General features: G+C 40.4%; 2 protein-coding genes and 1 pseudogene across 2 annotated transcripts in view; 2 read left to right on the forward strand and 1 right to left on the reverse strand.

Moving 5' to 3' along the window:
• Positions 1–3,943: 3,943 nt before the first annotated feature.
• On the forward strand, positions 3,944–5,887 carry LOC136768513 (zona pellucida sperm-binding protein 3-like). The gene is made up of 8 exons (XM_066722748.1): positions 3,944–4,332; positions 4,410–4,528; positions 4,621–4,724; positions 4,807–4,984; positions 5,089–5,209; positions 5,347–5,432; positions 5,509–5,624; positions 5,723–5,887. The coding sequence occupies exons 1-8, from the start codon at positions 3,982–3,984 to the stop codon at positions 5,833–5,835; spliced, it is 1,188 nt and encodes a 395-aa protein (XP_066578845.1). The 5' UTR covers positions 3,944–3,981; the 3' UTR covers positions 5,836–5,887.
• A 4,650-nt stretch (positions 5,888–10,537) lies between these two features.
• LOC136768008 (zona pellucida sperm-binding protein 3-like) lies at positions 10,538–13,075 on the forward strand (annotated as a pseudogene).
• A 9,981-nt stretch (positions 13,076–23,056) lies between these two features.
• nlgn2a (neuroligin 2a) overlaps positions 23,057–27,969 on the reverse strand; it is a 172,207-nt gene continuing 167,294 nt past the window's right edge. The window contains exons 6-9 of the mRNA XM_066722749.1: positions 27,634–27,899; positions 27,111–27,270; positions 26,080–26,446; positions 23,057–23,885 (exon numbers count right to left, since the gene is read on the reverse strand). Coding sequence (XP_066578846.1) covers positions 23,075–23,885; positions 26,080–26,446; positions 27,111–27,270; positions 27,634–27,899 — 1,604 coding nt within the window. The 3' untranslated portion in view covers positions 23,057–23,074. The remainder of the gene's footprint in view (positions 23,886–26,079; positions 26,447–27,110; positions 27,271–27,633; positions 27,900–27,969) is intronic.

The following is a 27,969-nucleotide window of genomic DNA, read 5'->3' on the forward strand; positions in this document are numbered from 1 at the left end:
AAGCTTTAATGAGAAAATGATGAATGTTGTGACTGTTCATCCAATCAAAAGGTGCAAAGTTTGTAGGCTGTCCTTCTGGAGGGAGGAGGTCATCATGGAAGCTGATGTCGTCCTGTTACAGCATACAAATTGCACAATCTTGTGGTTTTCTTTAACAATGGACAAGGAGGTAACATCTTCAGCTTTCAGAGAAGGAATTGGAAGTCCACAAATGGACAAACCTATGGGCTGTACAAGCGTGGGTCACTTCTCTTATCATGGAAAGACATACAAAAATAAAGTTTACAAATGAGAGGAGGCCATTCGACCCATCGTGCTCGTTTGGTGTCCGTTAAGAACTGAGACTTGAATCAAGTTCCTCACGTAGTCTTCTCTGTTCCAGGGTGAAAAGGGTCAGTTCCCTCAGTCTCTCAGTAGGACATTCCCTTCAGACCTGGCATAAGTCTGGTTGCTCTCCTCTGAACTGCCTCTAGAGCAGCGATATCTTTCTTGAAGTGTGGAGCCCAGAACTGTCCACAGTATCCAGATGAGCTCTAACTAGTGCATTGTACAGTCTGAACATTACTGCCCTTGTTCTCAATTCTACACTTTTGACAATATACCCTAACATCCTGTTTGCCTTTTTTTTATTGCTTCCCCACATTGTTTGGATGGAGAAAATCCTAGGAGTCTATGTGGACTCCTCATTTTCTCATGCGTTACTTCATCTAGTTGTATTCCTCCCATACTGTAATTACAGTGGACATTTTTGTTACCTGCATGTATTACCTTGCACTTGTCCACATTGAATTTCATCTGCCAGGTGTCGGCCCACAACTGAATATTATCTAAGTCCCTTTGAATAGCCTGTGCTGCCGCGATTGTATCTGCTGAGCCACGAATTTTAGTATCATCTGCAAATTTGACAAGTTTGCTAACTATCCCAGAGTCCAGATCATTAATGTAGATTAGAAAAAGCAAAGGCCCTAGTACTGTTCCCTGTGGAACTCCACTAACAACCTCACTCCAGTTAGAAACAACTCCTCTAATCGACACCCTCTGGTTCCTATATATCAACCAGTTCATAATTCATCTACTTACATTACCCTGAATGCCTACAGCTTCCAACAGAAGTGGAAGCAGTGAGAGGAATTACAAAAAGGATGTATCCTTAACAACTGCCTTGTTGGCTCGATAAATCTAAGTTGCTCGGTCTGCATACTATTATTAATACAAAACATGATACAATTTATATAAAACATTAATACCGGCTCTTCAAGAGCAAAGAGGAATGAGGAGTTCACGGTGAGGGGTCTGGGGGTCCTGTTCCCACCGCTGATGTAGGAGTTTCTAGGTCAATGCAAGTTTCCGGTTGTGATGCAGAAATTCATCAATAACATCAGCATACATTAGTTTGACGTCTTTATTTATGTACATATGCGTGAGCCCATAAAGTCTGTCTTCTGTCATAGTGGAACGCAGATATGTTTAGTAGTTTTAGCTCACTGAACATCACTTGTAATATGGGCACATTACAAACAACATAAGTCTCCATATCAGTAAGTATAGTATTAAGCCTTCTGCTCTAATATATCCACCCCATTGGCATAGCTGGTACTAGTGGGGTTATCCGGGGGCCACGGTTACAATCACATCCACACCTATTTGTTTCATATATCCAATGGCCTCCAGGCGGGAGTGTGACCGTTGTGTGTGACATAAATTGAACTCTGGGATCCATGAAGCTGATTGGGCTGTAATGTGCATAAACCAACGCTGATTGGCTACTGACCTTACAGCTTGGAATGTCTGGGCGCAAGAATGCGTTCCACCATTCAAGTCAATAGGAAAATGTGGTTTTCCGAACGATCATCAATCAATAACTATTGACCCTAGCGGTACACAAGTTCACAAGTTGTATTTGAAGCATATTATAAGTGTAACTTTATTTTATTGTGTACTCATCCAGTGTGACTTTTTACCTTTCTGAATGTGCACACATTTCTATTACCAACAAACCACTGTACTTTAAAGTAACTGATACATTAATATAACTAAGTTAACAAGGATATAATGGTAAATAACTACATTATTTTCTGGGTCCGTTATTGGAAAAGTTAACAAAAAGTTTGATTTTTTTTCTTTTTCTTGGGACAGTTGAAAGAAACTCACAAACCCCTGCAATTCTTTAAGTCGACTGCTAAATTAAAGTTAGCAAGTATATGAGTAAGTAAATAGCAAATAAATGTCTGAGTTTGTTATTGGAAAATTTAACCTAAACCCATTTGAGCACTATCGCTGTGTGACCTGTAGCAAGAAATCTGCAATTCCACAACTTCTTAGTCACCATTGTAACAGTAAATCTCAATATTTATCACCTGTGCTCTGTGTGAATGACTAGGTGAATGTATGCTTTTCATATAAAGGTAAAATACAGTTGTTCAAGAAAATACAAGGATGTGTAAATATACATATTTACTACTTGAATTTGAAGAATAACCTATGTGTTCAATTAAATCTGTTTTACTATCAGATTCTATTGCAGTAAAACCTGAAACAAATATAACCAGAATACATACTATTTTCCTTTCTGTGCCATTCCAGAATGGTTTCTGTATACATTTCTGTTTCTGTATCACAGTACATATTTTCTTTCTCTGCCATTTCTGCTTTCAGATTAATTTTAACCATGATGCTTGGAATTCACACCCTGTCATTTCCTTTCCTCACTACCACCATCTCTCTAGCATTTTGTTTAACTTCATCATCAATTAAATGCTTCTGGTACCACCTTAAATAACCTAATAGTCCCTATCAAAACTTCACAAAAACTCCCATCCAATTTGTTTTCCAACCTGTGCACCTGTGTGATGGTAATAGCATGTCATATCAAAATAATGATCAATTGGATATTTGTTATTGAACTATTTTACAGTATTCTAAAAAGTCAGGTTGTTGATAGACTATTAAAACGAAATAAATCCAATATGAAATAGAAACATATTTAAACCCTACATTACACCTAGAACACCTGTAGTCACTGAAGAACATAAACATCATAGAACATACAATATCAGAACAGAACGTAAATAAAACGGTGTTTTCTCTTTGTCAAGATATTCATATGTTACTTAAATAAAACTACGTTACCACAATATAAAATAGAAACATTTGTTTTCCATTGCAATACACATAACCCAGTAAACTGTTCTCTATGTAGAACAAATACCGGGGCTTCATTCATATAGTAACGGAAGAAGATAACTGATTAAGTGAAAATGGAAAAGGTATATTCTCCTCTTATTACAGATGTCTAGTGTTCTTTTCGTACATTTTCGCTGCTATACCGATCGTCAAAGTATTAAAAACCTCTCCATCGCACTGCAAAACAGAAAGCTCCAAAACAGTCACCGTAACTTCAGGCAATAACTGCGCAACAGCGCCAAAAAGCGTAGCGGCATCACTGAGTATTACACCCGTAGTGTTTTAGCTCTATAGAGAATGAACTGGAAAGCGTTAATAAAGTCACTGAAGCTTACCGACAGGAATAAACTGAACATTAATGATACTGCTGAGGGAAAAGATTGATACAATATTATATCATACACATACATAAAGACATATGTTCCTTTCTTTTGACTATTATAAATATAGGTGTTAATTGAATTATTGTCAAATGAATGTAATGACACTGAACACTTCATACCGCTAAAGGGGATTTGTTTTGAATGCAACTAGTAGATGAAGTGGTGATTAAAAATCCACATTGCGACATTACACACGTCAATGTATAACTTGCTCATGATACGTTCTTCTGCAAGTAGAAGTAATCAACTACTTACACTTGTTTCTCAGGGTAAAAACTGTGGTAAAAATGCCTTCCATACCACGTGCCAATCTCTTCCTACGCAGAAGCGCAACTCCATTAGGAGGGGAGGGCTTTCTGCTATAAAATCACACAGCTCATCCCGAAAGAGAATCGTGGTTTTGATTTGAGAAAAGATGGAAGTGTCTGGGTGTGTCGGCTTTGGGGTGTTAGTGTTGCTTGTTCTCTGCGATGCCGCTAGAGTTGAAAAACACGGGAAAGGGCGGTTTGCTATGAAAACTCAAGCTATGGTAGCGTTTGACTCTCCTCTGTACCCGAAGCACAAGCAGCAGGATTCCCAGGCCGTGTCGGCAGTGTGCGGGGAGAGCACCATCCAGGTGCAGGTGAAGAGAGACCTGTTCGGTACCGGCCAGTTGATCCAGCCCTCGGATATTAGCCTGGGAGACTGCGCGGTTACCCGGCAGGATGACGTGGCGCAGGTCCTGTTCTTCGAGGAGGAGCTGCAGGATTGTCTTAGTAACCTTTCGGTAAGTACTGCTTCGTATTGATCGCCTGCTTTTCAAAGCCGACTATTCGCCAACATGTAAACCTGCTGTATTTGTAGATGGTGGCAGATGAACTAGTGTACAGTTTCTCCCTGGACTACAGTCCGAGCATGCTCAGCGGCACATCCATCGTGAGAACCGACACAGCCGCTTACGATATTGAATGCCACTATCCGAGGTGAGGACCGTCTTGTCCAGCCTGCTGTGGGTATTGAACTAACTCTGCCCACTCCTGCATGCCCAGGGACCTCCTTCTGCTTTCCTTCCCAGGTTTCACAATGTGAGCAGCAATGCCCTGGACCCCACCTGGGTCCCATACACCTCCACCAAGTCTGCTGAGGATGTCCTGGACTTCTCCCTGACCCTCATGACTGGTAGTGGTGTTCCTCTCCCTATAAGCTCTTGGATATTGCTTCTTCTATGCCTCTGACCAGTTCCTCCCCTGTTCCTGTCCAGATGACTGGCGTTCTGCGAGGCCGTCCAATGTGTATTTCCTGGGGGACGTCCTAAACCTCCAGGCCTCCTTCACCGTGGCCGACCACATGCCCCTGCTTCTGTTTGTGGACAGCTGTGTGGCCACCCTGGACTCTGACCCGACCTCTTCCCCCAGTTATACTTTCATTGGAAACCATGGGTTGGTCTTCCCCATTATCCCATCTATAGCTATGTGCCCCTACATCTCCTGTCACTGTCCTACTGGACTGGGGCTTCAGATGACCCATGTCCCCATCTCCTCAGGTGCCTGACTGATGCCAAGGTGACGGGCTCCAGCTCTCGCTTCATGCCAAGACCTCAGGACAACACCACGCTCCAGATGATGCTGGATGCCTTCCGGTTCTCTCCGAACGCCAGCAGCTCCGTAAGCCCTCCACCCATCGCCTTGCCTCTGCTCTCCACAAGCTTGACAACCCCGGTCCTTCCTCCTCTGCTTTCAGTGGTGTGCTTGTGAACCTGAGCAGAATTCCTCTTCAATGAAGGCTTGTCCCTCTCTCTCAGATCTACATCTCCTGCCACCTGAAGGTGATTCCTGCTTCCCAGAATGTGGACTCTGTGAACAAGGCTTGCTACACCGAGGGCAACAGGTGAGCAGTGGCAATGGTGCTGTATCCTGTGGGTTGGCTCTAGGGGTCTGTGCTGACTGCTGTGCCCCTACTCTAGCTGGATTTCTGTGGATGGGAGTGATCAGGTCTGTGGCTGCTGTGACTCCAGCTGTGTCCCGGGTGCCAGATCCAGGTATTTTAGGAGATACAGGAGGGACCTGGCATCCAAGGGGGGTAAGTGGGGTTTATTTGTCTCCCAAGAAGGCACTTCTTGCTGAAACCATTGGCTATGTTGGTGTCACTGAACTGCCTGACCTCTGCTTTCTTTGCAGGTGTACCTGCTGAGGTTGTGGTCCTGGCTGGTGTGGTGATTGCTGTGGGACTGGTCTGCATAGCTGTGCTGGGGACTGTGCTCTACAGGAGACCAAGCAAATCCATGTCCTAATTCATACTAATGTATGATTAACCTGCAATAAAGTAATTTCTGTAACGTGTCATTGAAGTGTAGTTTTCCACAATCTGGGTGAATGGAGGAAATGTAGCTAAACATGTAATAGCTGTAGGTTCCCCCCTCAATGTGCTTAGCTGCTTTGTTGGTGCTGCTCAATATGGGGCTCTGTATGGAAATGGGTAAGGCTCCTTCTGTATGGGAGGGGATACAACTTTATTACTATTGGCATTGCTTTTCCCAGCTGCATCAATTTCAGGGCCTTGTTTCAGAAGATTAAGTTCAGCCTCATTAATCGTGGGCTTCGAGTATTTTGCAATATTTGGTCTGTCCTTATTTATGGTCGGTCTCTCTGTACTGTGTAAGACCATAAGCAGGAGGTGGGTTTCTTCTGGGTTTTCTGTCAATATATAGGATTGTAACCACAGGAAGTAGCATTAGAATTGGTAATATGCAGATTGGTTGGATTAGGTATGTTCATATTTTTATAATCCTAGTGTTTATAGGAGTAAATAAGTTACTAGTAGTAGAATCTGTATAGTAGTTGATGTAAATATTAAATGCATCATTAGGAATACTAAACTTCATAGGTCAGTTTAAATGTACGAATGGAAGGTAGCAGAGGTGTTTGTATAATACAGTTTTGTAAAGGGAATCCGTATCGTAAAGATGGTCTTAAGAGCATGTTTAAATTGTGGTTAAAGCACATGATATGCTATAGGGGGGTGGAGGGTAATTATGAGACTTAATTTTTACAAATGTGAGTGAAGCTTTAATGAGAAAATGATGAATGTTGTGACTGTTCATCCAATCAAAAGGTGCAAAGTTTGTAGGCTGTCCTTCTGGAGGGAGGAGGTCATCATGGAAGCTGATGTCGTCCTGTTACAGCATACAAATTGCACAATCTTGTGGTTTTCTTTAACAATGGACAAGGAGGTAACATCTTCAGCTTTCAGAGAAGGAATTGGAAGTCCACAAATGGACAAACCTATGGGCTGTACAAGCGTGGGTCACTTCTCTTATCATGGAAAGACATACAAAAATAAAGTTTACAAATGAGAGGAGGCCATTCGTGCTCGTTTGGTGTCCGTTAAGAACTGAGACTTGAATCAAGTTCCTCACGTAGTCTTCTCTGTTCCAGGGTGAAAAGGGTCAGTTCCCTCAGTCTCTCAGTAGGACATTCCCTTCAGACCTGGCATAAGTCTGGTTGCTCTCCTCTGAACTGCCTCTAGAGCAGCGATATCTTTCTTGAAGTGTGGAGCCCAGAACTGTCCACAGTATCCAGATGAGCTCTAACTAGTGCATTGTACAGTCTGAACATTACTGCCCTTGTTCTCAATTCTACACTTTTGACAATATACCCTAACATCCTGTTTGCCTTTTTTTTATTGCTTCCCCACATTGTTTGGATGGAGAAAATCCTAGGAGTCTATGTGGACTCCTCATTTTCTCATGCGTTACTTCATCTAGTTGTATTCCTCCCATACTGTAATTACAGTGGACATTTTTGTTACCTGCATGTATTACCTTGCACTTGTCCACATTGAATTTCATCTGCCAGGTGTCGGCCCACAACTGAATATTATCTAAGTCCCTTTGAATAGCCTGTGCTGCCGCGATTGTATCTGCTGAGCCACGAATTTTAGTATCATCTGCAAATTTGACAAGTTTGCTAACTATCCCAGAGTCCAGATCATTAATGTAGATTAGAAAAAGCAAAGGCCCTAGTACTGTTCCCTGTGGAACTCCACTAACAACCTCACTCCAGTTAGAAACAACTCCTCTAATCGACACCCTCTGGTTCCTATATATCAACCAGTTCATAATTTATCTACTTACATTACCCTGAATGCCTACAGCTTCCAACAGAAGTGGAAGCAGTGAGAGGAATTACAAAAAGGATGTATCCTTAACAACTGCCTTGTTGGCTCGATAAATCTAAGTTGCTCGGTCTGCATACTATTATTAATACAAAACATGATACAATTTATATAAAACATTAATACCGGCTCTTCAAGAGCGAAGAGGAATGAGGAGTTCACGGTGAGGGGTCTGGGGGTCCTGTTCCCACCGCTGATGTAGGAGTTTCTAGGTCAATGCAAGTTTCCGGTTGTGATGCAGAAATTCATCAATAACATCAGCATACATTAGTTTGACGTCTTTATTTATGTACATATGCGTGAGCCCATAAAGTCTGTCTTCTGTCATAGTGGAACGCAGATATGTTTAGTAGTTTTAGCTCACTGAACATCACTTGTAATATGGGCACATTACAAACAACATAAGTCTCCATATCAGTAAGTATAGTATTAAGCCTTCTGCTCTAATATATCCACCCCATTGGCATAGCTGGTACTAGTGGGGTTATCCGGGGGCCACGGTTACAATCACATCCACACCTATTTGTTTCATATATCCAATGGCCTCCAGGCGGGAGTGTGACCGTTGTGTGTGACATAAATTGAACTCTGGGATCCATGAAGCTGATTGGGCTGTAATGTGCATAAACCAACGCTGATTGGCTACTGACCTTACAGCTTGGAATGTCTGGGTGCAAGAATGCGTTCCACCATTCAAGTCAATAGGAAAATGTGGTTTTCCGAACGATCATCAATCAATAACTATTGACCCTAGCGGTACACAAGTTCACAAGTTGTATTTGAAGCATATTATAAGTGTAACTTTATTTTATTGTGTACTCATCCAGTGTGACTTTTTACCTTTCTGAATGTGCACACATTTCTATTACCAACAAACCACTGTACTTTAAAGTAACTGATACATTAATATAACTAAGTTAACAAGGATATAATGGTAAATAACTACATTATTTTCTGGGTCCGTTATTGGAAAAGTTAACAAAAAGTTTGATTTTTTTTCTTTTTCTTGGGACAGTTGAAAGAAACTCACAAACCCCTGCAATTCTTTAAGTCGACTGCTAAATTAAAGTTAGCAAGTATATGAGTAAGTAAATAGCAAATAAATGTCTGAGTTTGTTATTGGAAAATTTAACCTAAACCCATTTGAGCACTATCGCTGTGTGACCTGTAGCAAGAAATCTGCAATTCCACAACTTCTTAGAGCACAGGTGATAAATATTGAGATTTACTGTTACAATGGTGACTGTGTGAATGACTAGGTGAATGTATGCTTTTCATATAAAGGTAAAATACAGTTGTTCAAGAAAATACAAGGATGTGTAAATATACATATTTACTACTTGAATTTGAAGAATAACCTATGTGTTCAATTAAATCTGTTTTACTATCAGATTCTATTGCAGTAAAACCTGAAACAAATATAACCAGAATACATACTATTTTCCTTTCTGTGCCATTCCAGAATGGTTTCTGTATACATTTCTGTTTCTGTATCACAGTACATATTTTCTTTCTCTGCCATTTCTGCTTTCAGTTTAATTTTAACCATGATGCTTGGAATTCACACCCTGTCATTTCCTTTCCTCACTACCACCATCTCTCTAGCATTTTGTTTAACTTCATCATCAATTAAATGCTTCTGGTACCACCTTAAATAACCTAATAGTCCCTATCAAAACTTCACAAAAACTCCCATCCAATTTGTTTTCCAACCTGTGCACCTGTGTGATGGTAATAGCATGTCATATCAAAATAATGATCAATTGGATATTTGTTATTGAACTATTTTACAGTATTCTAAAAAGTCAGGTTGTTGATAGACTATTAAAACGAAATAAATCCAATATGAAATAGAAACATATTTAAACCCTACATTACACCTAGAACACCTGTAGTCACTGAAGAACATAAACATCATAGAACATACAATATCAGAACAGAACGTAAATAAAACGGTGTTTTCTCTTTGTCAAGATATTCATATGTTACTTAAATAAAACTACGTTACCACAATATAAAATAGAAACATTTGTTTTCCATTGCAATACACATAACCCAGTAAACTGTTCTCTATGTAGAACAAATACCGGGGCTTCATTCATATAGTAACGGAAGAAGATAACTGATTAAGTGAAAATGGAAAAGGTATATTCTCCTCTTATTACAGATGTCTAGTGTTCTTTTCGTACATTGTCGCTGCTATACCGATCGTCAAAGTATTAAAAACCTCTCCATCGCACTGCAAAACAGAAAGCTCCAAAACAGTCACCGTAACTTCAGGCAATAACTGCGCAACAGCGCCAAAAAGCGTAGCGGCATCACTGAGTATTACACCCGTAGTGTTTTAGCTCTATAGAGAATGAACTGGAAAGCGTTAATAAAGTCACTGAAGCTTACCGACAGGAATAAACTGAACATTAATGATACTGCTGAGGGAAAAGATTGATACAATATTATATCATACACATACATAAAGACATATGTTCCTTTCTTTTGACTATTATAAATATAGGTGTTAATTGAATTATTGTCAAATGAATGTAATGACACTGAACACTTCATACCGCTAAAGGGGATTTGTTTTGAATGCAACTAGTAGATGAAGTGGTGATTAAAAATCCACATTGCGACATTACACACGTCAATGTATAACTTGCTCATGATACGTTCTTCTGCAAGTAGAAGTAATCAACTACTTACACTTGTTTCTCAGGGTAAAAACTGTGGTAAAAATGCCTTCCATACCACGTGCCAATCTCTTCCTACGCAGAAGCGCAACTCCATTAGGAGGGGAGGGCTTTCTGCTATAAAATCACACAGCTCATCCCGAAAGAGAATCGTGGTTTTGATTTGAGAAAAGATGGAAGTGTCTGGGTGTGTCGGCTTTGGGGTGTTAGTGTTGCTTGTTCTCTGCGATGCCGCTAGAGTTGAAAAACACGGGAAAGGGCGGTTTGCTATGAAAACTCAAGCTATGGTAGCGTTTGACTCTCCTCTGTACCCGAAGCACAAGCAGCAGGATTCCCAGGCCGTGTCGGCAGTGTGCGGGGAGAGCACCATCCAGGTGCAGGTGAAGAGAGACCTGTTCGGTACCGGCCAGTTGATCCAGCCCTCGGATATTAGCCTGGGAGACTGCGCGGTTACCCGGCAGGATGACGTGGCGCAGGTCCTGTTCTTCGAGGAGGAGCTGCAGGATTGTCTTAGTAACCTTTCGGTAAGTACTGCTTCGTATTGATCGCCTGCTTTTCAAAGCCGACTATTCGCCAACATGTAAACCTGCTGTATTTGTAGATGGTGGCAGATGAACTAGTGTACAGTTTCTCCCTGGACTACAGTCCGAGCATGCTCCGCGGCACATCCATCGTGAGAACTGACACAGCCGCTTACGATATTGAATGCCACTATCCGAGGTGAGGACCGTCTTGTCCAGCCTGCTGTGGGTATTGAACTAACTCTGCCCACTCCTGCATGCCCAGGGACCTCCTTCTGCTTTCCTTCCCAGGTTTCACAATGTGAGCAGCAATGCCCTGGACCCCACCTGGGTCCCATACACCTCCACCAAGTCTGCTGAGGATGTCCTGGACTTCTCCCTGACCCTCATGACTGGTAGTGGTGTTCCTCTCCCTATAAGCTCTTGGATATTGCTTCTTCTATGCCTCTGACCAGTTCCTCCCCTGTTCCTGTCCAGATGACTGGCGTTCTGCGAGGCCGTCCAATGTGTACTTCCTGGGGGACGTCCTAAACCTCCAGGCCTCCTTCACAGTGGCCGACCACATGCCCCTGCTTCCGTTTGTGGACAGCTGTGTGGCCACCCTGGACTCTGACCCGACCTCTTCCCCCAGTTATACTTTCATTTGGAAACCATGGGTTGGTCTTCCCCATTATCCCATCTATAGCTATGTGCCCCTACATCTCCTGTCACTGTCCTACTGGACTGGGGCTTCAGATGACCCATGTCCCCATCTCCTCAGGTGCCTGACTGATGCCAAGGTGACGGGCTCCAGCTCTCGCTTCATGCCAAGACCTCAGGACAACACCACGCTCCAGATGATGCTAAGTACCCCCCGAGTGTATGTATTCTGCAGTGTTTAGGTTCCTGACCATCGCCATGTTCCAGCTGAAGAATGGGAGGGTGATGCAACCGTTACTGTGGTTGTGCTTGAGAAGAACTGGGATTCCCTCCCTGTGATGGGTTCTGAAGTGCAGAGTCTTCCCTCAATGGGTGATGAGAAGATTGCAGGTATTGGACCTACCAGTGTCATCATACTTTGTTGGTTCAGAAGGCACTTCTTGCTGAAACCATTGGCTATGTTGGTGTCACTGAACTGCCTGACCTCTGCTTTCTTTGCAGGTGTACCTGCTGAGGTTGTGGTCCTGGCTGGTGTGGTGATTGCTGTGGGGCTGGTCTGCATAGCTGTGTTGGGGACTGTGCTCTACAGGAGACCAAGCAAATCTATGTGCTAATTTCACTGTGATTTAATAAGTGAAGTTGTAAACTACTAGTGGGTCTTTCTCCATGCTTCTCTATTCTGGATAGATTATGAGTAAGTATGCAATGGAAAGCAAACCTGGGGCATTTCTTCTAACAAACTGAAGCATTCTGCATAAGTGGGGGGGGTTCAGTCAGGGCCCCTGTCACTGAGTTGGGTTCATATCACTGATGTTGACTTTACATCCTTCTTCATGAAACTTTTTTGAAAGTTGTTTTAAAAGGATTGAAAGGTAAACCTCACAAGTTAGCTTGATTGGACTTGTTTATTGTGCTTTCACATAGCTAGAAGAGACAAGACAATTGTTTCTTCTTGTTTTACCCAGTGTATTTACTTTCTGGGAAGTTTGTGACTGGCAGCAGGTTGCACACTGTCAGCCTGTTCTGTCAAACCATGAAGGAAAGGGCAGGCATTATCTCCCCCTACTGGTGACTTGTTTACTTGTTGTAAAAGCATTGTGTGAACGTTATTTTAATTGTATTCACAGCTTGCTCAATTTTGCCCCTAAGATGTGGAACAATCTACACATGGAGGTAACGGTCAACAATTGGCTGACCATCACCAGAAGAAGAAGCACATAAAATGCTGAGATTGACCATTATGACCTCCTCCATTGTCCCCTTTTCAGAAATTACAATGATGCATACACATTTAAAAAAAAATAAAAAAAAATGTGAATGCTCAAACTGAAAGCTCCCAAAGGTACGAAGTTGGAGAGAAATAAATCTGAGTGCGTACACTTTTAGACTCGTCAACTCAATCTTTGGCGGAAGCACCCTTGAGAGCAAATACAGCTGCAAATATTTTTAGGTCTAACCACTTTGCACACAATCTTGGTTCAATTGTTGCCTGTTGTTCTTGGCATATTTGCTCAAGCTCTCAAGTTGCTTGGGGATTGCTATAAGGGACAGCTGTTTCTAAGTCTTGACACAGCTTCTCAGTAGGCTTTAAGTCTGGGCTTTGACTTGGTCACTTGAGGAAATTCACTTTCTTATTCTCAAACCACTGCCATTGAGCTTTGCGAATTAAAAACATAATTGTAGTAACCAGGCACATGCGGAAGACCTATGCGTAGATGTTGACCCCAGATCCCAATTCACTACTGCATGATGATTTTTTTTGACTGGTGGACACCCCACATGAATCAAAGGTTAACGTTTTACCATTAATCAGGCGGTGACTGTCTGTGCCATTTAATTTTGATACTCAATATTACAATGACAAGAAAAGTTTGCACAGTGTCCCCACTTCTGGGACTGCATCTTAGGATGTTGTTTTGTGTAACTGAGACCAGAGAATAATTTGTGTTAATTTGTCATTAAACAAGCACTATTGTGTCTTGCAGATTCTTTCAATGAGGAGTGGACAGGTGTGTTAAGCCAATTATTCAGCATATATACATTTTACTTGTTTTGACTTCACTGCCAGTAGCAATAATGCACACAATTTCATAAGTCTATTTTTACTCAAATTACCTCTTAATTACGTATAAACAGATCCATTATTTTGTACGAACTCTTAGGTAATGTGACTTCAATTAGTTCTCAAGTTATATATTGTATTTTGCTTGTTAGGTTTTATGTTTCTTGTACATTTAATGACAGCTGGAAGTTAGCCCAGATAAAGGTGTCTGATAAGAAATGAAAACCTAAATATGGAATTGAATCAAAAACAAATATATGCATATATGGTCTTAAACAAAATAATCATGAGTCCAAGCTTGGCTATGAATGTATTTTTAATGTTGCCCAGTTCAGAATCACAGCATACAGTGTGTAATAACTTCTAAATTAAACAGAATTATCATCACCTTTTTTTAAATTATTAATTTAAAATCCACTATTAACATTTTTCTTTCATCTCAATTCTTGGGTTTCAGAATTCAACAAAGAAAAAAACAACAGGTGCAAATCTTTGGTGACCAATTATTATTATTATTATGATTATTATTATAATGATGATTCTTCTTTTTGTAATTATTGATAGTAATTATTGAGTTAATGTTTTTGAGTTCTCAAGGGAAAACAAAACAAATAAAACCTTTGAAGTTTCAGTTTTATAGCAAAGGCTTTTTTGGAGTTCCTCACACAACTGATATGGCATAAGCAAAGCAAATTGATCAGACATATTTGTCTTATTATAATGTTTTCTATAATTGTTTTGTTGTCTCTTCTAGGGCACCTCCAGGGCAAAGTCCTTTGCTATATTTGAAAAATAAAACCGCTCTAATGAGAGTTGATATACATGTGTCTTAGTGGGTTAGCACAGATATTATTCGATTAACATTTTACTATTAGGCTGACCAATGTACACCTACCTACATGTGACCACACAGATTCAAACAGGAAAAAGTGTAGAAATGAACAGATTATGAGGAAGTCCAGCCCCACATTATGTACACATTCATAAACGTAAAGCAAAATGACCTTTATTATTATTTTTGATAAAAAATGTGCATTGTTCATGTGGAATGTACAAGTATGCCCAATCGGGAAATTATATAACTACCTGGCAATTAAACACCTGTCGCACAGGGATATTTGACTTGTTTTTTTTAATTATATTTAAGCACTGTAACCATTGTTTAAGTCTATTTTTAATACAGCTGTCCCCAAATGTAAAGTTGGTTGTAATCTATTAAGAAATATATAACATATGTAGGCAAAAATAAGTTGGCTCACCAGGGAGGTTATTTGGATCAAAAGTACGTGTTTTTTTTTTTTTTTTTCAATCCCATGTTTTAAATTTTTATTATCATTAAGATAATAATTAAATAAAACAGCAACATGAAAGACAGCTATGTACATTGTAACAGGTAGCCAAACAGCATGGAACCCAACATTTCAGCTAAGAAGTAATTTTGTATTATTATTAATGTATTAATATTATTCAAACCATTAACAACTTGATTGATTACATTTGTAATGGCCGTGTGGTCAGTCATTGAAGTTATGGATATATCTATACCCTGCGGGATTGTAGCTCACCAGGAACAGGATAAAAATAACTATAGTAAATCATGGTACCATTTGTGTAATTACCAGATAGAGTGTATTTTCATTGTAAATGGAGGTCTTACTACCCTATGTAAGGAGATGATGGTACATACATGACTTACAAACCTCCTGTGCCACGTTTGTTTGATTTTTAAACAATCTACAAAAACGTGGTTGCCTTAGGGTACAGATATATTGTCACTCAGCCCATTACAGTTGTTTGTTGTGATCTCGTATAATGTTTCCTAACTAATCCCAAGTAGCAGTACAATTCTCATATAACCCTGTTTCTATGGCACCTAGTTTTACAGTAATTCAAGGCACCAGTAATAAAAGCAAAATCAATTATGCAATGAAAGCAGTAAAGAATCCATGAGTATAATTGCCTGTAGTGACTCGATTAACGGTTCTAGATTTAATTAATTCATTCATTAATTTAGACATATTTACTCAAAAACATGTATAGCCTTCAATCTTAAAAAAACAACAAACCCGGAAGCATGAAATGGATCGACACAGCTCTGTACTGTAAAATATATGTCTTAAATCACCAATTGTATACTTAAGGGAACCGTGTTTCATGCTATAATAAAACATTTGCCATTATATACTATAATATGAGAATTGCAAATTCCACATATGAAAATAAACATTCTCATAGTATTCTGTTTTTTTTTTAAGAAAAGGGAACAGCATTAAATATGGAACAGAAGAAAGATATACACACATATGATATATGTATTTCATATCTTGAATCCAAGTAACCTTTAAATTGTTGTCATACATGTAAACAAGTATTATTAGTAGTTGTTTAAACTGCAGTTATTCTAAATAAGGAACAATTCTGCAACAAACATTACTGTATTCAGATACTGTATGTACTCTACACTATCAAAAGTAATAGGGCGGCCACGGTATTTGGACCTCACTATACTGCCCGCATTAATGTGATATCGAGGGCTTCTCATCTCATCTCAGCTCCCAACATGCGACCCCACCCCATGTGAGTCTAGTGATGCTTAAAAATGAGAAACTGCAGGAGAAAAAATCAGAGTATGTAAACAGAGTATGGCAAATACAAGGCCGTCACCTTCGTAACTACAGCATAAGGACAAATGTGTCAATTATCATTTAGGATCAGGTTGAGTGGGGTTCATCCATGGATAAAGGTGGAATTATTGGATATGTTAATTTTCTGGATCTTTCAGGGTTTGTTGGTAAACCATCTATGCTAAAATATCAGGATTGGCTTGTGTTGACTCCTTCATCAGCACAACAAGTTAAAGTGATGAACTGATATATGCTTTATTAAACGTATTTAATTCAAACCAGGATGGGCATGCGTGTAGGAATGCTGTTTAGAATATGTTTGCCAGTTTTATTCGTCACTAAAACCATATTGCTACTGTGTGGAAAGGTCCGAAATCAACCATTTACGGATAAAAAGGTGTCACCCAGAACAAGACAAAAAGTCCTTAGTCTGCAACAACTGAGCTCGAATTGGGATTATCCAAAATCTCATAAAGTATTAAAAGAGACGACAAATTATATTTTCAGATTGAATACATATAAAACAGTTTTTTAGCAGACGTGTGTTTTGTGGCTGTTGGGGAACAATTTGCCACTACAGTATGTGTTGATTCATTGGTGTGGCTGTTTAACAGTATTAGTAATCCAAAAGCAAACATTTTTCCTTGATCCAACATTCCCGATAATACAATTAAAAAAATTGGTTAATTAATGCTAAAAATGCATTAGTAACTCATACATTTTTATAATGGAATTCGAGCAACACAGACACAAATTCCTATCGCTATATTCCTGCTGTATACATATCCCTTTAGAAAAGTTTACGACGGTGATATGGCATGATAATCTGGACCATCCTCCCATGGTTTTCCTCAGTGGAAATGTCTGTTGCATTCCCACGATTTCCCAATGTTGGTATCATACTTTACCAAAGCCTGTACCAGACCATGCTTGACCTTGAATGTGATTGTGTTTTGCTACACTGTTCTTGTATCACAGTATACCACAATCAACTCTCAGAACAGTTATGCCATGGATATCCATCTCCTTGAGGCTTGGCTCTAGAAACGAAAGCCAGTCCAGCCCTCACTCAACACGGGTGACTGGGACAGGGACGAATGGCAGTTCTCTAACACATCCGAACATCAAGAACAAAACAAGCTGAAATCGGGATGGAAACAGCACTGTCACTGTTCAGCAGACAGCCTGAAATTCAAACAGATTAAAGTTGACAAAGTAAACTCATTCGAAACCCAGCATGGGAAAGAACTGCCAATAGCATTATTTTATTTCCTTGTCTTATTCAAATATGAAATATAGCTCACAGCTTGGGGCATTGTAGCACTTACAGTGAGAATAGTCTTCTAGTTATGTTCCAGTATATCCTTTTGTCCATTTTTACTATATACATATGTTTGTGTGTGTATGTGTGTGTGTATATATATATATATATATATATATATATATATATATATATATATATATATATATATATATATAGTGTTTGAAACAAGTATAATTGTAATTGTAAAGTATATTATTATTATTATTATTATTATTATTAATAATAATAATAATAATAATAATAATAATAATAATAATAATAATAATAATAATAAATACATATAATTTATTTATTTATGTATTTATGTTTAACTATCAACCATATTTTGTTAAGGAAATATTTTCCTGATGGCCTCATTGGAAGACTGGTTGATGACAAGGATATTATAACAAATAAGGCAGTTACTATACAGTGGGATGGAAGTACAAGTCCTTGCAATGTGTCACACTGAAAAGATAAAACCAAGTAATTTCTCATGATGTAAAATAAACGAAATAAAAATGACAAAGCAGCATTTGTTTTTGTAATATAAAGGAGGTTGGAAACAGGGAAAAGTAAATATCGGGAAAGCAAGACAAGTATCGAAAAAACATGATTAAATCGGAAACCCCTAAGTGTGCACAATTTAAGGTCTCTGATTCATGGTTTTCGGAGGCGTACTTCTCCAAGAGTGAGGACATCTGGATCCTTCAGCCGTCTTCGGAGGGATGATTGATTTCAGAAGCAGCTTAAACGGGGCATCCTAACTGGTGGACATGCAAAAACAGGGTTGTCCCCCCAACACAGCCAAAGCATGAACTTAACAACAAAGGACAGTTCCCAAATTACCACCTGTTACAGAACAAGGACCAAAGTGCAACAGGCGACGCATGCGGAGCTAACATAAATCAAAGAGTATCAAACACAGCATCAATATGCTTTTGAACCCGTTGGACGAGTCTGCATTCACACATTGTGGACAGTAAATCGTTTCTCGACAGGTCAGGATATAGTATGCTTGTCATTTCTTAAAACCTTTATTTCGTTACACAAAATATAATTCAAAATCACCAATTACTGTGATCAGATCGAGGATGTAAGTCTATGTAGCTAATGTACTTGCACAGGGTTTTTCAGTTCAATTGAAGACGCATCTGTGAACAATATAGTTGCTGATGAGATAAAATAACACTTTTCTTTTATAACACTAGCCAGCAGTCACCTAAAGACATGCACCTGTTGTTGACGAACACAAATTAAGTATTTCAGTCATTCACTCAAAAACCAACCAAACGAGAAACTTAATATTTACATATTTCGTTTTTTGATCTTACACTTAAAAAATGTACAGTTTTTTTTTTGTTGCTGTTTTTTTTCTTTTTTTTCCTTTTTCATCTTATGCTTCGTTTAGGATTTCAAGAACAGTTTTGAAAGAACAAGTTAAACAACGTTTCCATGGTAGCTTGCTGTGAAAGCATACAAAACAAAAGAAAGAAAACAGAAAAATGCTTCCGTCTGTGTTCTTGTGTTTTATTTGTGGTTTATGTCCATTAATTAAAGAATATGTTTTAAAATCCTGTTCGCAGCAGGTCACGCAGCAAACCGGACCCTGAAAAGACAGGTTCTCATATCCATATTTTATGTTATTCTGTTGTTAACAGTGGCAACTTCTTTTTATTTGTATCCGGGCATGGTGTGAAGTTCTAGTTGTCCACTTTCTGCCTCCAATCACACGTGTTTGTCCTTTTCTTGTGCAGCTGAAAGTCTGAAATGGAACTCGCTAAATGAACCCTCCTGGGTTGAAACCTGAAATTACCAAAATGGCTCTGCTGGTCAGCCTCTCCAATGCATTTTCTATCGTTAGGCAATGAAAATACACACATACACACAAAAACTTTGCTCCCGAAATAGGAAAATAAAATGAGCAAAACCCAATGTGGTGCAGGCCATTTCTCACCTGCTATTATATATTATTTGCTTTCACTTCCCAACCCACAAGGGCATCCATGTCTCCCCCACCCTGACAACCAATAACACATGAGCTAATATTGGTATACTGAAAGAAGTGGGAAAGAAATGAAGTGAGTGGGAAAGACAAAAATGAAACATCTGTCCTGTCTTTTGGTTCGTCCCATGTTTCTGCTTTGTCCAGTAACTGTCCTCCAAAACAAATAGATCACTTTGCTATCACCTTGGCTTGCTCTCCCTGTTATTGTTCTCTGACTTTTGGGCTCAAGGAAAAAAGTAAAATGTTTAATGTGTGTGCTTTTGCTGCCTGTCGGTTCAAAGCCATCTGCCAAGTTGCTTCCATTATGAGACACAAATTATTTATAGAGCATATGGAAATAAAACATGTTTTCCTTGATTAGCAAACATGTTCAGTTGCACCAAAGGGTTATTTTCAGAAGTAATATGTATTTAAAGTTAGCCAACTTCACAAAAGGCATCAAAAGAGTCATTATCCTGTTTTTGTGGAAAAACATTCCATTAATGTTTATTGTCTGAGACAGTTCCTGTGTTTTTTTGTTTATATCCATGCACTTGCATTTTACTTTCTCCACAGACTTTAGCAGACATTCTGTTTTATAGCTCCCATTGTTTATTATAATTATATATATTTATTATTAATGGCACCATTTTATAAAGCTAGGAATGTTACATATAGGTCCGGGGACAATACTGTTCAATCCTGACCGCATTTCCACAGAAAACATCTGGGACGAACTGGATCTCCCAATCTGGCAGATACCAACCTCTCATGCTGTAACTGTGCTAGAGGAGGACTCTCTCGTTAATGCACTGGTCATCTAGCCTATGAACTGCAGCAGTCATTAAGGCTGGGCTTAACAGCTGTCATTTGAAGTTTGTCTGTAGTTTTTTGGCCATATCATGTCTGCATCGTAATGCCAATAATAAAGATGGAATTGTCTGGGATATTTTCTTTCTATATTCCATCAGATTTGCTGCCAGACCAGACCCCCTGTGTGTACAGAATCTTTTTAATGTTTGCATCAGTCAAAAAGCCTTACACCTTAAACACACCTATTAGGAACAGATGTCTTTCATGTCTTGCACATTGCCTCAGTTCTCCTGGTCATAGGTGAGGTATCTATTATCATAACAAAGGTGTCAGATAAATTGCTTAAGAGAAGGAATAAACTATGCCATGACACTATCAGTATTGTGGCAACACCCAACAGCTTAGAAAGCCTGGCCAACTTGGTCTACCGGCATGGCCAGATTGCGTTCCATACTAATGAATACCCCCAAGATATAATTTGAAACAATATCCTGATCACTTTGGGAGTTTCTGGATGAATAAAGGTAACATGAATATATGATCAGGTGTCACAATATGCCAGAGGTACAAAGTACACCAGTCTGACTCACTGGTGGTGGCTGGGAATTTAAATGGGGTTTCTGTTCTGGCGAGGTCTGTGATCGTGTGCTTGTGCTTGTTTGTACACACCCTGCTTTGGTACAAGAGTTTCCTTTCTATCGTCTGTGATTTCCTCATCACAGTGTGAGAAAGACGAGACATTAAAAAACAGTTCACCGCGGTCCAAATAATTGCTAAGTCTCTATTTAACAGTGCCGGAAATCTGCATATTGCCTCCAAAGGAATTCAAATGGTCATGGGAACTTGTTCACAGCTATGGGCAGATCTGAAAGCTTTATACCTTTGTTTTTTAAGACATTTTAAAACAGTGTTTACCTTTTGTGTAGGACCAGAATTTTTGTTTTGAAACCACAGAATACAAATTACCCAGGAGTCTTTGCAATATCGGCTAGAACAGTTTCTCTAAAACATGGATTGGTTGAATGGTTTGAGGGCCTCGAAGAGAAACAGTCACCCGACACGATGTGTATTGCGTGAGCATGAACCTTAACACAACTGAATACAAATCGAACTTACATGACAGGATTGAGTACAGATTAAATTATGTGCAACTGTTTTCAAATGTTTAATGACAATATATTCCAAATTAATGCTTTATGTCATTTAACTCGGTCAAAGTAATTATAATATAATAAACGACATATGCAACGAATGTACTGTGATGCAGTGAGGTTTATGACACTTTGCAAGCCAGAAAACAACCACGAATGGCAACCCTGAACATCTCTGCAAACGGTTGTATTACTACAACAACTAAAACTACTACAACTACAACTACAACTACTTCTACTACTACTACTAATTATAATACTTTCCTTGTTCCAAATGTAGTTAGTACCAAACAAGAGGAAAATAGCGGTCTGACATATTGCGAGCTGCTGACGAGGTGCTAGCAAAGTGATCTTCAAGAGTTAAAAATTGACGCTGAAGAAAAGCATCCCTTCTGTCTCTCCGTCAAGCAATTAGGTTATGACCGTTTCGCGAATGACGTATGAAAGAATAAAAAAAAGATAGTTGTTTTATTTATTATATATCTTTTTTGTAAATATCTACAGAAAAAGGTTCCCACTGAAAGTCAGTTTCCTCGGAGTCTGTTTTTGTCCCCCGTACCCCAGACATGTGGAATCTTCAGTTAACTTTCTTGTCTTGTATCATTTTTTTTTCATGCATAGATTCCACAGAGCAAACCATTCATATATTTTATTATTTTTCTGTTTCTTGTTTTCCAAAAAAAAAAAAAAAAATCGAAATCAAATAAAATAACAACAAAAATGTAGTTTGGCACTTTTTTTTTTTTATATATTTCCTCGTGTAGCGATCCTCATAGTCCGATGACATTTTCTGTTGCTTTGTGTTCCCTGAAGAGGGAGGCTGAGACCACAGTCCTTGGCACCAAGAATGCTGGTAGAATTAGGATTTATTTCTCCGATGTATTCTTTTATTAGAAATCCAAGAACCATAAACAAGATTTAATGGAATGGGGAGAGAGAAAAAAAGCATGGTAAATAGATTAAAATTAAGAGGAGAGAATGAAAAACATTTCAGAGTATTATTTTCCAGGGAACATTGTGGGCAACAGCATAGAGAAGGGGAGACAGAAAGGACGGAGGGAAATTGACCAAGTTTGTGAAGAAAGAAAGGACAGAGATTAGGAATGTGAAAACAGAAGGAGAGACCAAGAATTGAGAGAGAGAGGAAAGTGTATCAGGGACAGAGAGAGAGGCATATGGAAGAAGGATTAAAGCACAGATATTGTTAGGAATCATAACAAATAAACAGAAAGAAAAATAGAGGACGTGCTTAGACAGAAACCAATACTGGGGAGTGAGAATCTCGGACAGAAAGAGAAAGCAAAGAAGAGCGTGGGGGCTGGGGAGGGGGGATCTGCTTCAGTCACAAATATATATTCTTTTCTCTGATCAGATAAGGGGAGAGCACAGATACACGGGGCGATCTTGCACTGGTCATTTTCCAAAAGAGAGAAAAAGAAATAGAAAAAAGAAAAAAAAAGTGTGCTGGATGATGCTTTAAAAAAGATCATAAAATCTGTTCTGTACCATACATCTCTGCAGAGCACCAAAGGGTGGGGGGGGGGGGGGGGAGGTCCTTGAGGGGAACGGCTATACCCGGGTGGTGGAATGGGGGTGAGGAAGCGTGTTGTTGTGGCCCGTTGCCGGATACGTGTTGAAGGCATGGAGGGGCTGCATGCCGGTGATGGTGCTGGGGATCATGGTGATCGTGTTGGGTGTCATTAGGGGCACGTCGTCCGGCGCCCTCCGCAAGGCCAGGGTGTAATCCGGAGGGCAGGCCGGCCGCAGGATCTCGTGGGGGCGCAAGGGCTCCATGTCATGTGTGTCGTGCTCAGAGTGCTTCATCTGCAGAGACATGATCTCCTCCTCCTGGCTGTGCGCCAGGTCGTTGGCCGGGCTCCGCTGGGGGCTCAGGCGCCGGCGCAGCTCATGCCGCTTGTCCCTCTTGTAGTAGAGGGCGGCAAAGGCGAGGATGTTGAGGAAGAGCAATGAGGCGCCCACCGCCACCGTGACGCTGAGCTCCGTGGAGTAGTCCCGGGTGTCCCCCGGGAACGGGGAGTAGCGCGGCCGGTCCGCCCCATCCTCGTCGTCCGGGGGCACGGTGGGGTAGGGGTGGCGGGTGGTAACGGGCCGGGGCCGGTTCCATGGTGGGCGCGAGGTGCCCGGGGGCAGGCGTGTCGTGGAGGAGTATAACACCTCGTGCAGGCTATGCAGGTGAGGCACCAGTTCCAGCCAGAATGCCACCTTGTTGGCGCGGTAGTTGTCCCGCACTCGCGGCTTGAGCCCGATGTGTAAGTATTGCTTGTCTTTGGAGTTGAACTTGGTCCAGATGACTTCCTCAAAGCGGTTTGGCTTGGTGTGGATAAACTTGGTGTCTTGGGGCACAGGCAGATTAGGGTCCCTAGAACACAGCGAAAACAGAAGGCATTTTTCAGACAATGTCAGTGCCATGTCATCGACACTATTAGTAGGAAAGTTGGTACAGCTGAAGTGAGATACAGCCAAGTCAGTCTTTGACAATACTACAATACTAATTCAAATAATTAAACCACCGAAAACCACTGTTCACTGGGTAAAACTCAATGATCTGCTTGTTTAAATAAAACAAAGATTATACAGTCATATACAGTGAAGGAAAAAAGTATTTGATCCCCTGCTGATTTTGTACGTTTGCCCACTGACAAATAAATAATCAATCTATAATTTTAATGGTAGGTGTATTTGAACAGTGAGAGACAGAATAACAACAAAAAAATCCAGAAAAACGCATTTCAAAAAAGTTATAAATTGATTTGCATGTTAATGAGGGAAATAAGTATTTGATCCCCTATCAATCAGCAAGATTTCTGGCTCCCAGAAGTCCACAGAAGCAATCAATCAATCAGATTCCAAACTCTCCACCATGGCCAAGACCAAAGAGCTGTCCAAGGATGTCAGGGACAAGATTGTAGACCTACACAAGGCTGGAATGGGCTACAAGACCATCACCAAGCAGCTTGGTGAGAAGGTGACAACAGTTGGTCCGATTATTCGCAAATGGAAGAAACACAAAATAACTGTCAGTCTCCCTCGGTCTGGGGCTCCATGCAAGATCTCACCTCGTGGAGTTTCAATGATCATGAGAACGGTGAGGAATCAGCCCAGAACTACACGGGAGGACCTTGTTAATGATCTCAAGGCAGCTGGGACCATAGTCACCAAGAAAACAATTGGTAACACACTACACCGTGAAGGACTGAAATCCTGCAGTGCCCGCAAGGTCCCCCTGCTCAAGAAAGCACATGTACAGGCCCGTCTGAAGTTTGCCAATGAACATCTGAATGATTCAGAGGAGAACTGCATGAAAGTGTTGTCGTCAGATGACACCAAATTGAGCTCTTTGGCATAAACTGAACTCGCCGTGTTTGGAGGAGGAGGAATGACCCCAAGAACACCATCCCCACCGTCAAACATGGAGGTGGAAACATTATGCTTTGGGGGTGTTTTTCTGCTAAGGGGACAGGACAATTGCACCACATCAAAGGGACGATGGACGGGGCCATGCACCGTCAAATCTTGGGTGAGAACCTCCTTCCCTCAGCCAGGGCATTGAAAATGGGTCATGGATGGGTATTCCAGCTTGACAATGACCCAAAACACACAGCCAAGGCAACAAAGGAGTGGCTCAAGAAGAAGCACATTAAGGTCCTGGAGTGGCCTAGCCAGTCTCCAGACCTTAATCCCATAGAAAATCTGTGGAGGGAGCTGAAGGTTCGAGTTGCCAAACGTCAGCCTCGAAAACCTTAATGACTTGGAGAGGATCTGCAAAGAGGAGTGGGACAAAATCCCTCCTGAGATGTGTGCAAACCTGGTGGCCAACTACAAGAAACATCTGACCTCTGTGATTGCCAACAAGGGTTTTGCCACCAAGTACTAAGTCGATGGGGTCAAATACTTATTTCCCTCATTAACATGCAAATCAATTGATAACTTTTTTGAAATGCGTTTTTCTGGATTTTTTTGTTGTTATTCTGTCTCTCACTGTTAAAATACACCTACCATTAAAATTATAGACTGATCACTTCTTTGTCATTGGGCAAACGTACAAAATCAGCAGGGGATCAAATACTTTTTTCCCTCACTGTAGTATTTATATCTTCACTTTCCTCTTAATCATTTCTATTCTATTATCCCCATCAGAATACGGCCCAACTAAGGTCTTGCTGTTTTTCTACACCCAATATCAAAAATGCTTTCTCTTTTTTCATTTTTAAGAACAAAATCATTCATGTTGATTTTTAAGCTGCCATAATATGATGTGGCCGTACAACATGATTCAACTTCAGAAGGATTAAATCTACTGAAACATAAATACTCTCTCATTAAACTTGACATGTGCAGAGATTTTTAAGTTCAAGTTTTAATTTGCTTAAGTTACCCGTTAAGTTACGGGTTACTTTTGAAGTTCAAAATTATTTCCTACTGTCCACAGTTGAGTACACAGTCGAGTGCATGGCTTCAATGTAGTACTAAAAGAAATAACAGGCGTGGTTAATACTTAATTTTTTCGTCTTCAGAATACGCTATAAAAATGCACGATTTGTCTGGAACCTTACCCAGTCTTGGCGAAGTTTGTCCAGTACGTCATAACCACAGCACTGAGCATGACATCGTTTTTGGAGAAGTTGCAAGGGAACAGGTCGGTGGCCCCGATCATGGGAATGCCAAAAACATATGGGATCTCATCGCCGTGTGCCGCGTCCGCCCACTCGGGCCGCGCCTCCGTCTGACAGTGGTGGTAGAAGGTGTAGAAGTAGACGGGTGACTGAAACTCGGCATGCAGCTTGGCAGTGGCCACCGCAGGCGCCACCCACTGATGATCAGTGAAAAGGGCCAGCAGGGTCTTGCGTCTCATCTCGCCATTGTCCCGGTCCGCCCAGTCGGTGTACATGAATTTGATGGTCTCCCGGAGAATGTCCTTTCCTGCAAAGATGAACAGTTAGATTAGAATACACCTAAGATCGTTCATTAGAAGTTTAACCCAGAATGCGAGTGGTGGTCAGAAGGAGGGTACTGGTGAGGTTTGTTGGTGAGAGATGTATCCCAGGCTGCGACTGAAACCACTCCCACTCGGTAAGTGTACACCTTGTGCAACATTTTACTGACGTCACAGAGGGTGTACTTCAGTGAAAAAGGGAGTTAGGGTACAGGTAGGAGCGAAACATGTTCAATGGGACACCCTTCAACATACAACTGTTTTCATACAAATGATAACTACAAAATATATTTGCTCACTTATATCACGGGACTACATAGCTGATTTATTAATTAATTAATTGAAAGCTCATTTTGAATTCTGATCCCCGACAGCTACCAATAGGTACTGACACATTTCTGGCGTACATTTCTAAATGCTATATTGAAAGCCATTCCATAAAACATAAACATCACAAAACACATCCATGTCTGCAAATCCGTGTCAATGTGTGATGAACGTGTCAAGTATAGAACATAAGCAGAGCATGATTTTATATCTGACCTTAGAAAATATACACTTAATACTCTCAGCACTTTTGTATGCATAGGTTTGTATTTGGAAGCAACATCGCCAGACTGGACAGACACAACGAGTAAGCAATCCACTTGCCTTCAGGATACCCGTACAGATTATCCACAAAATTTGATATGGTATAATCAAAGGCTGCTGCCGAAATGCCATCCTCACTCTCTGTCCCCCCATCGTCGACAAACTTCAGACCTTCACCTTGGTTGACTCCAATCAAAATGTCATAATTCAGAAATTCCCCCTGTAAAAAACAACATAGAAAACAACTCAAAGTTGTGTAACCTTTTCTTGTGCCTGCATTTAGAAATGTATGATGTCAACTTATCACTTGATGATGAACAACACTCTTCAAATACAACCAATTTACCAAATTACAACACAATAATAATAATGTGTGGGCAAAAATAATGAAACTGAATCGTTATTATATGAAAACCACGGCAAATAAATTGGTGATTATTATGATAAACCAGATATTATTTTGATGGCTTTCCAATATTCAAATCTACATCATATTCTCACAGAATGCCAGGATTGAAAATAATTGAAAAATCAAGTTTATTATTAATAAAATGGTGTCATTTCTTAGAAGCTGTTTTCTAACCTGCTGCATGAGGATCTCGGGGTCGTCTGGGACAACGTCACCGTCCACCACAGGACCGAACGCAATGTGGTAGCGGGCCGGTTGGATGTCCTGGTCAACCAGCTCCCGGAAGTTCTTGCGCCGCAGACACTCGACCTGTTCACTCGTGTCTCCGAGGTTACAACCCACCTTACGGCCGAGGATCTTGGTGTATTTCAGGGGCTGGTAATTGACCGACCAACTGGAGATAGCTGAACCACTCTGGGCAATGGCCCTCTGGAATAAACCTGGAGGAAACAGAAGTCAAGATCAGCATCAGAGGCTTTGAGCTTGATTGAGGTGACGATTGATGTACAT

Source organism: Amia ocellicauda, chromosome 14 (genome assembly GCF_036373705.1).
Source record: "Amia ocellicauda isolate fAmiCal2 chromosome 14, fAmiCal2.hap1, whole genome shotgun sequence".
Lineage (NCBI taxonomy): Eukaryota > Metazoa > Chordata > Actinopteri > Amiiformes > Amiidae > Amia > Amia ocellicauda.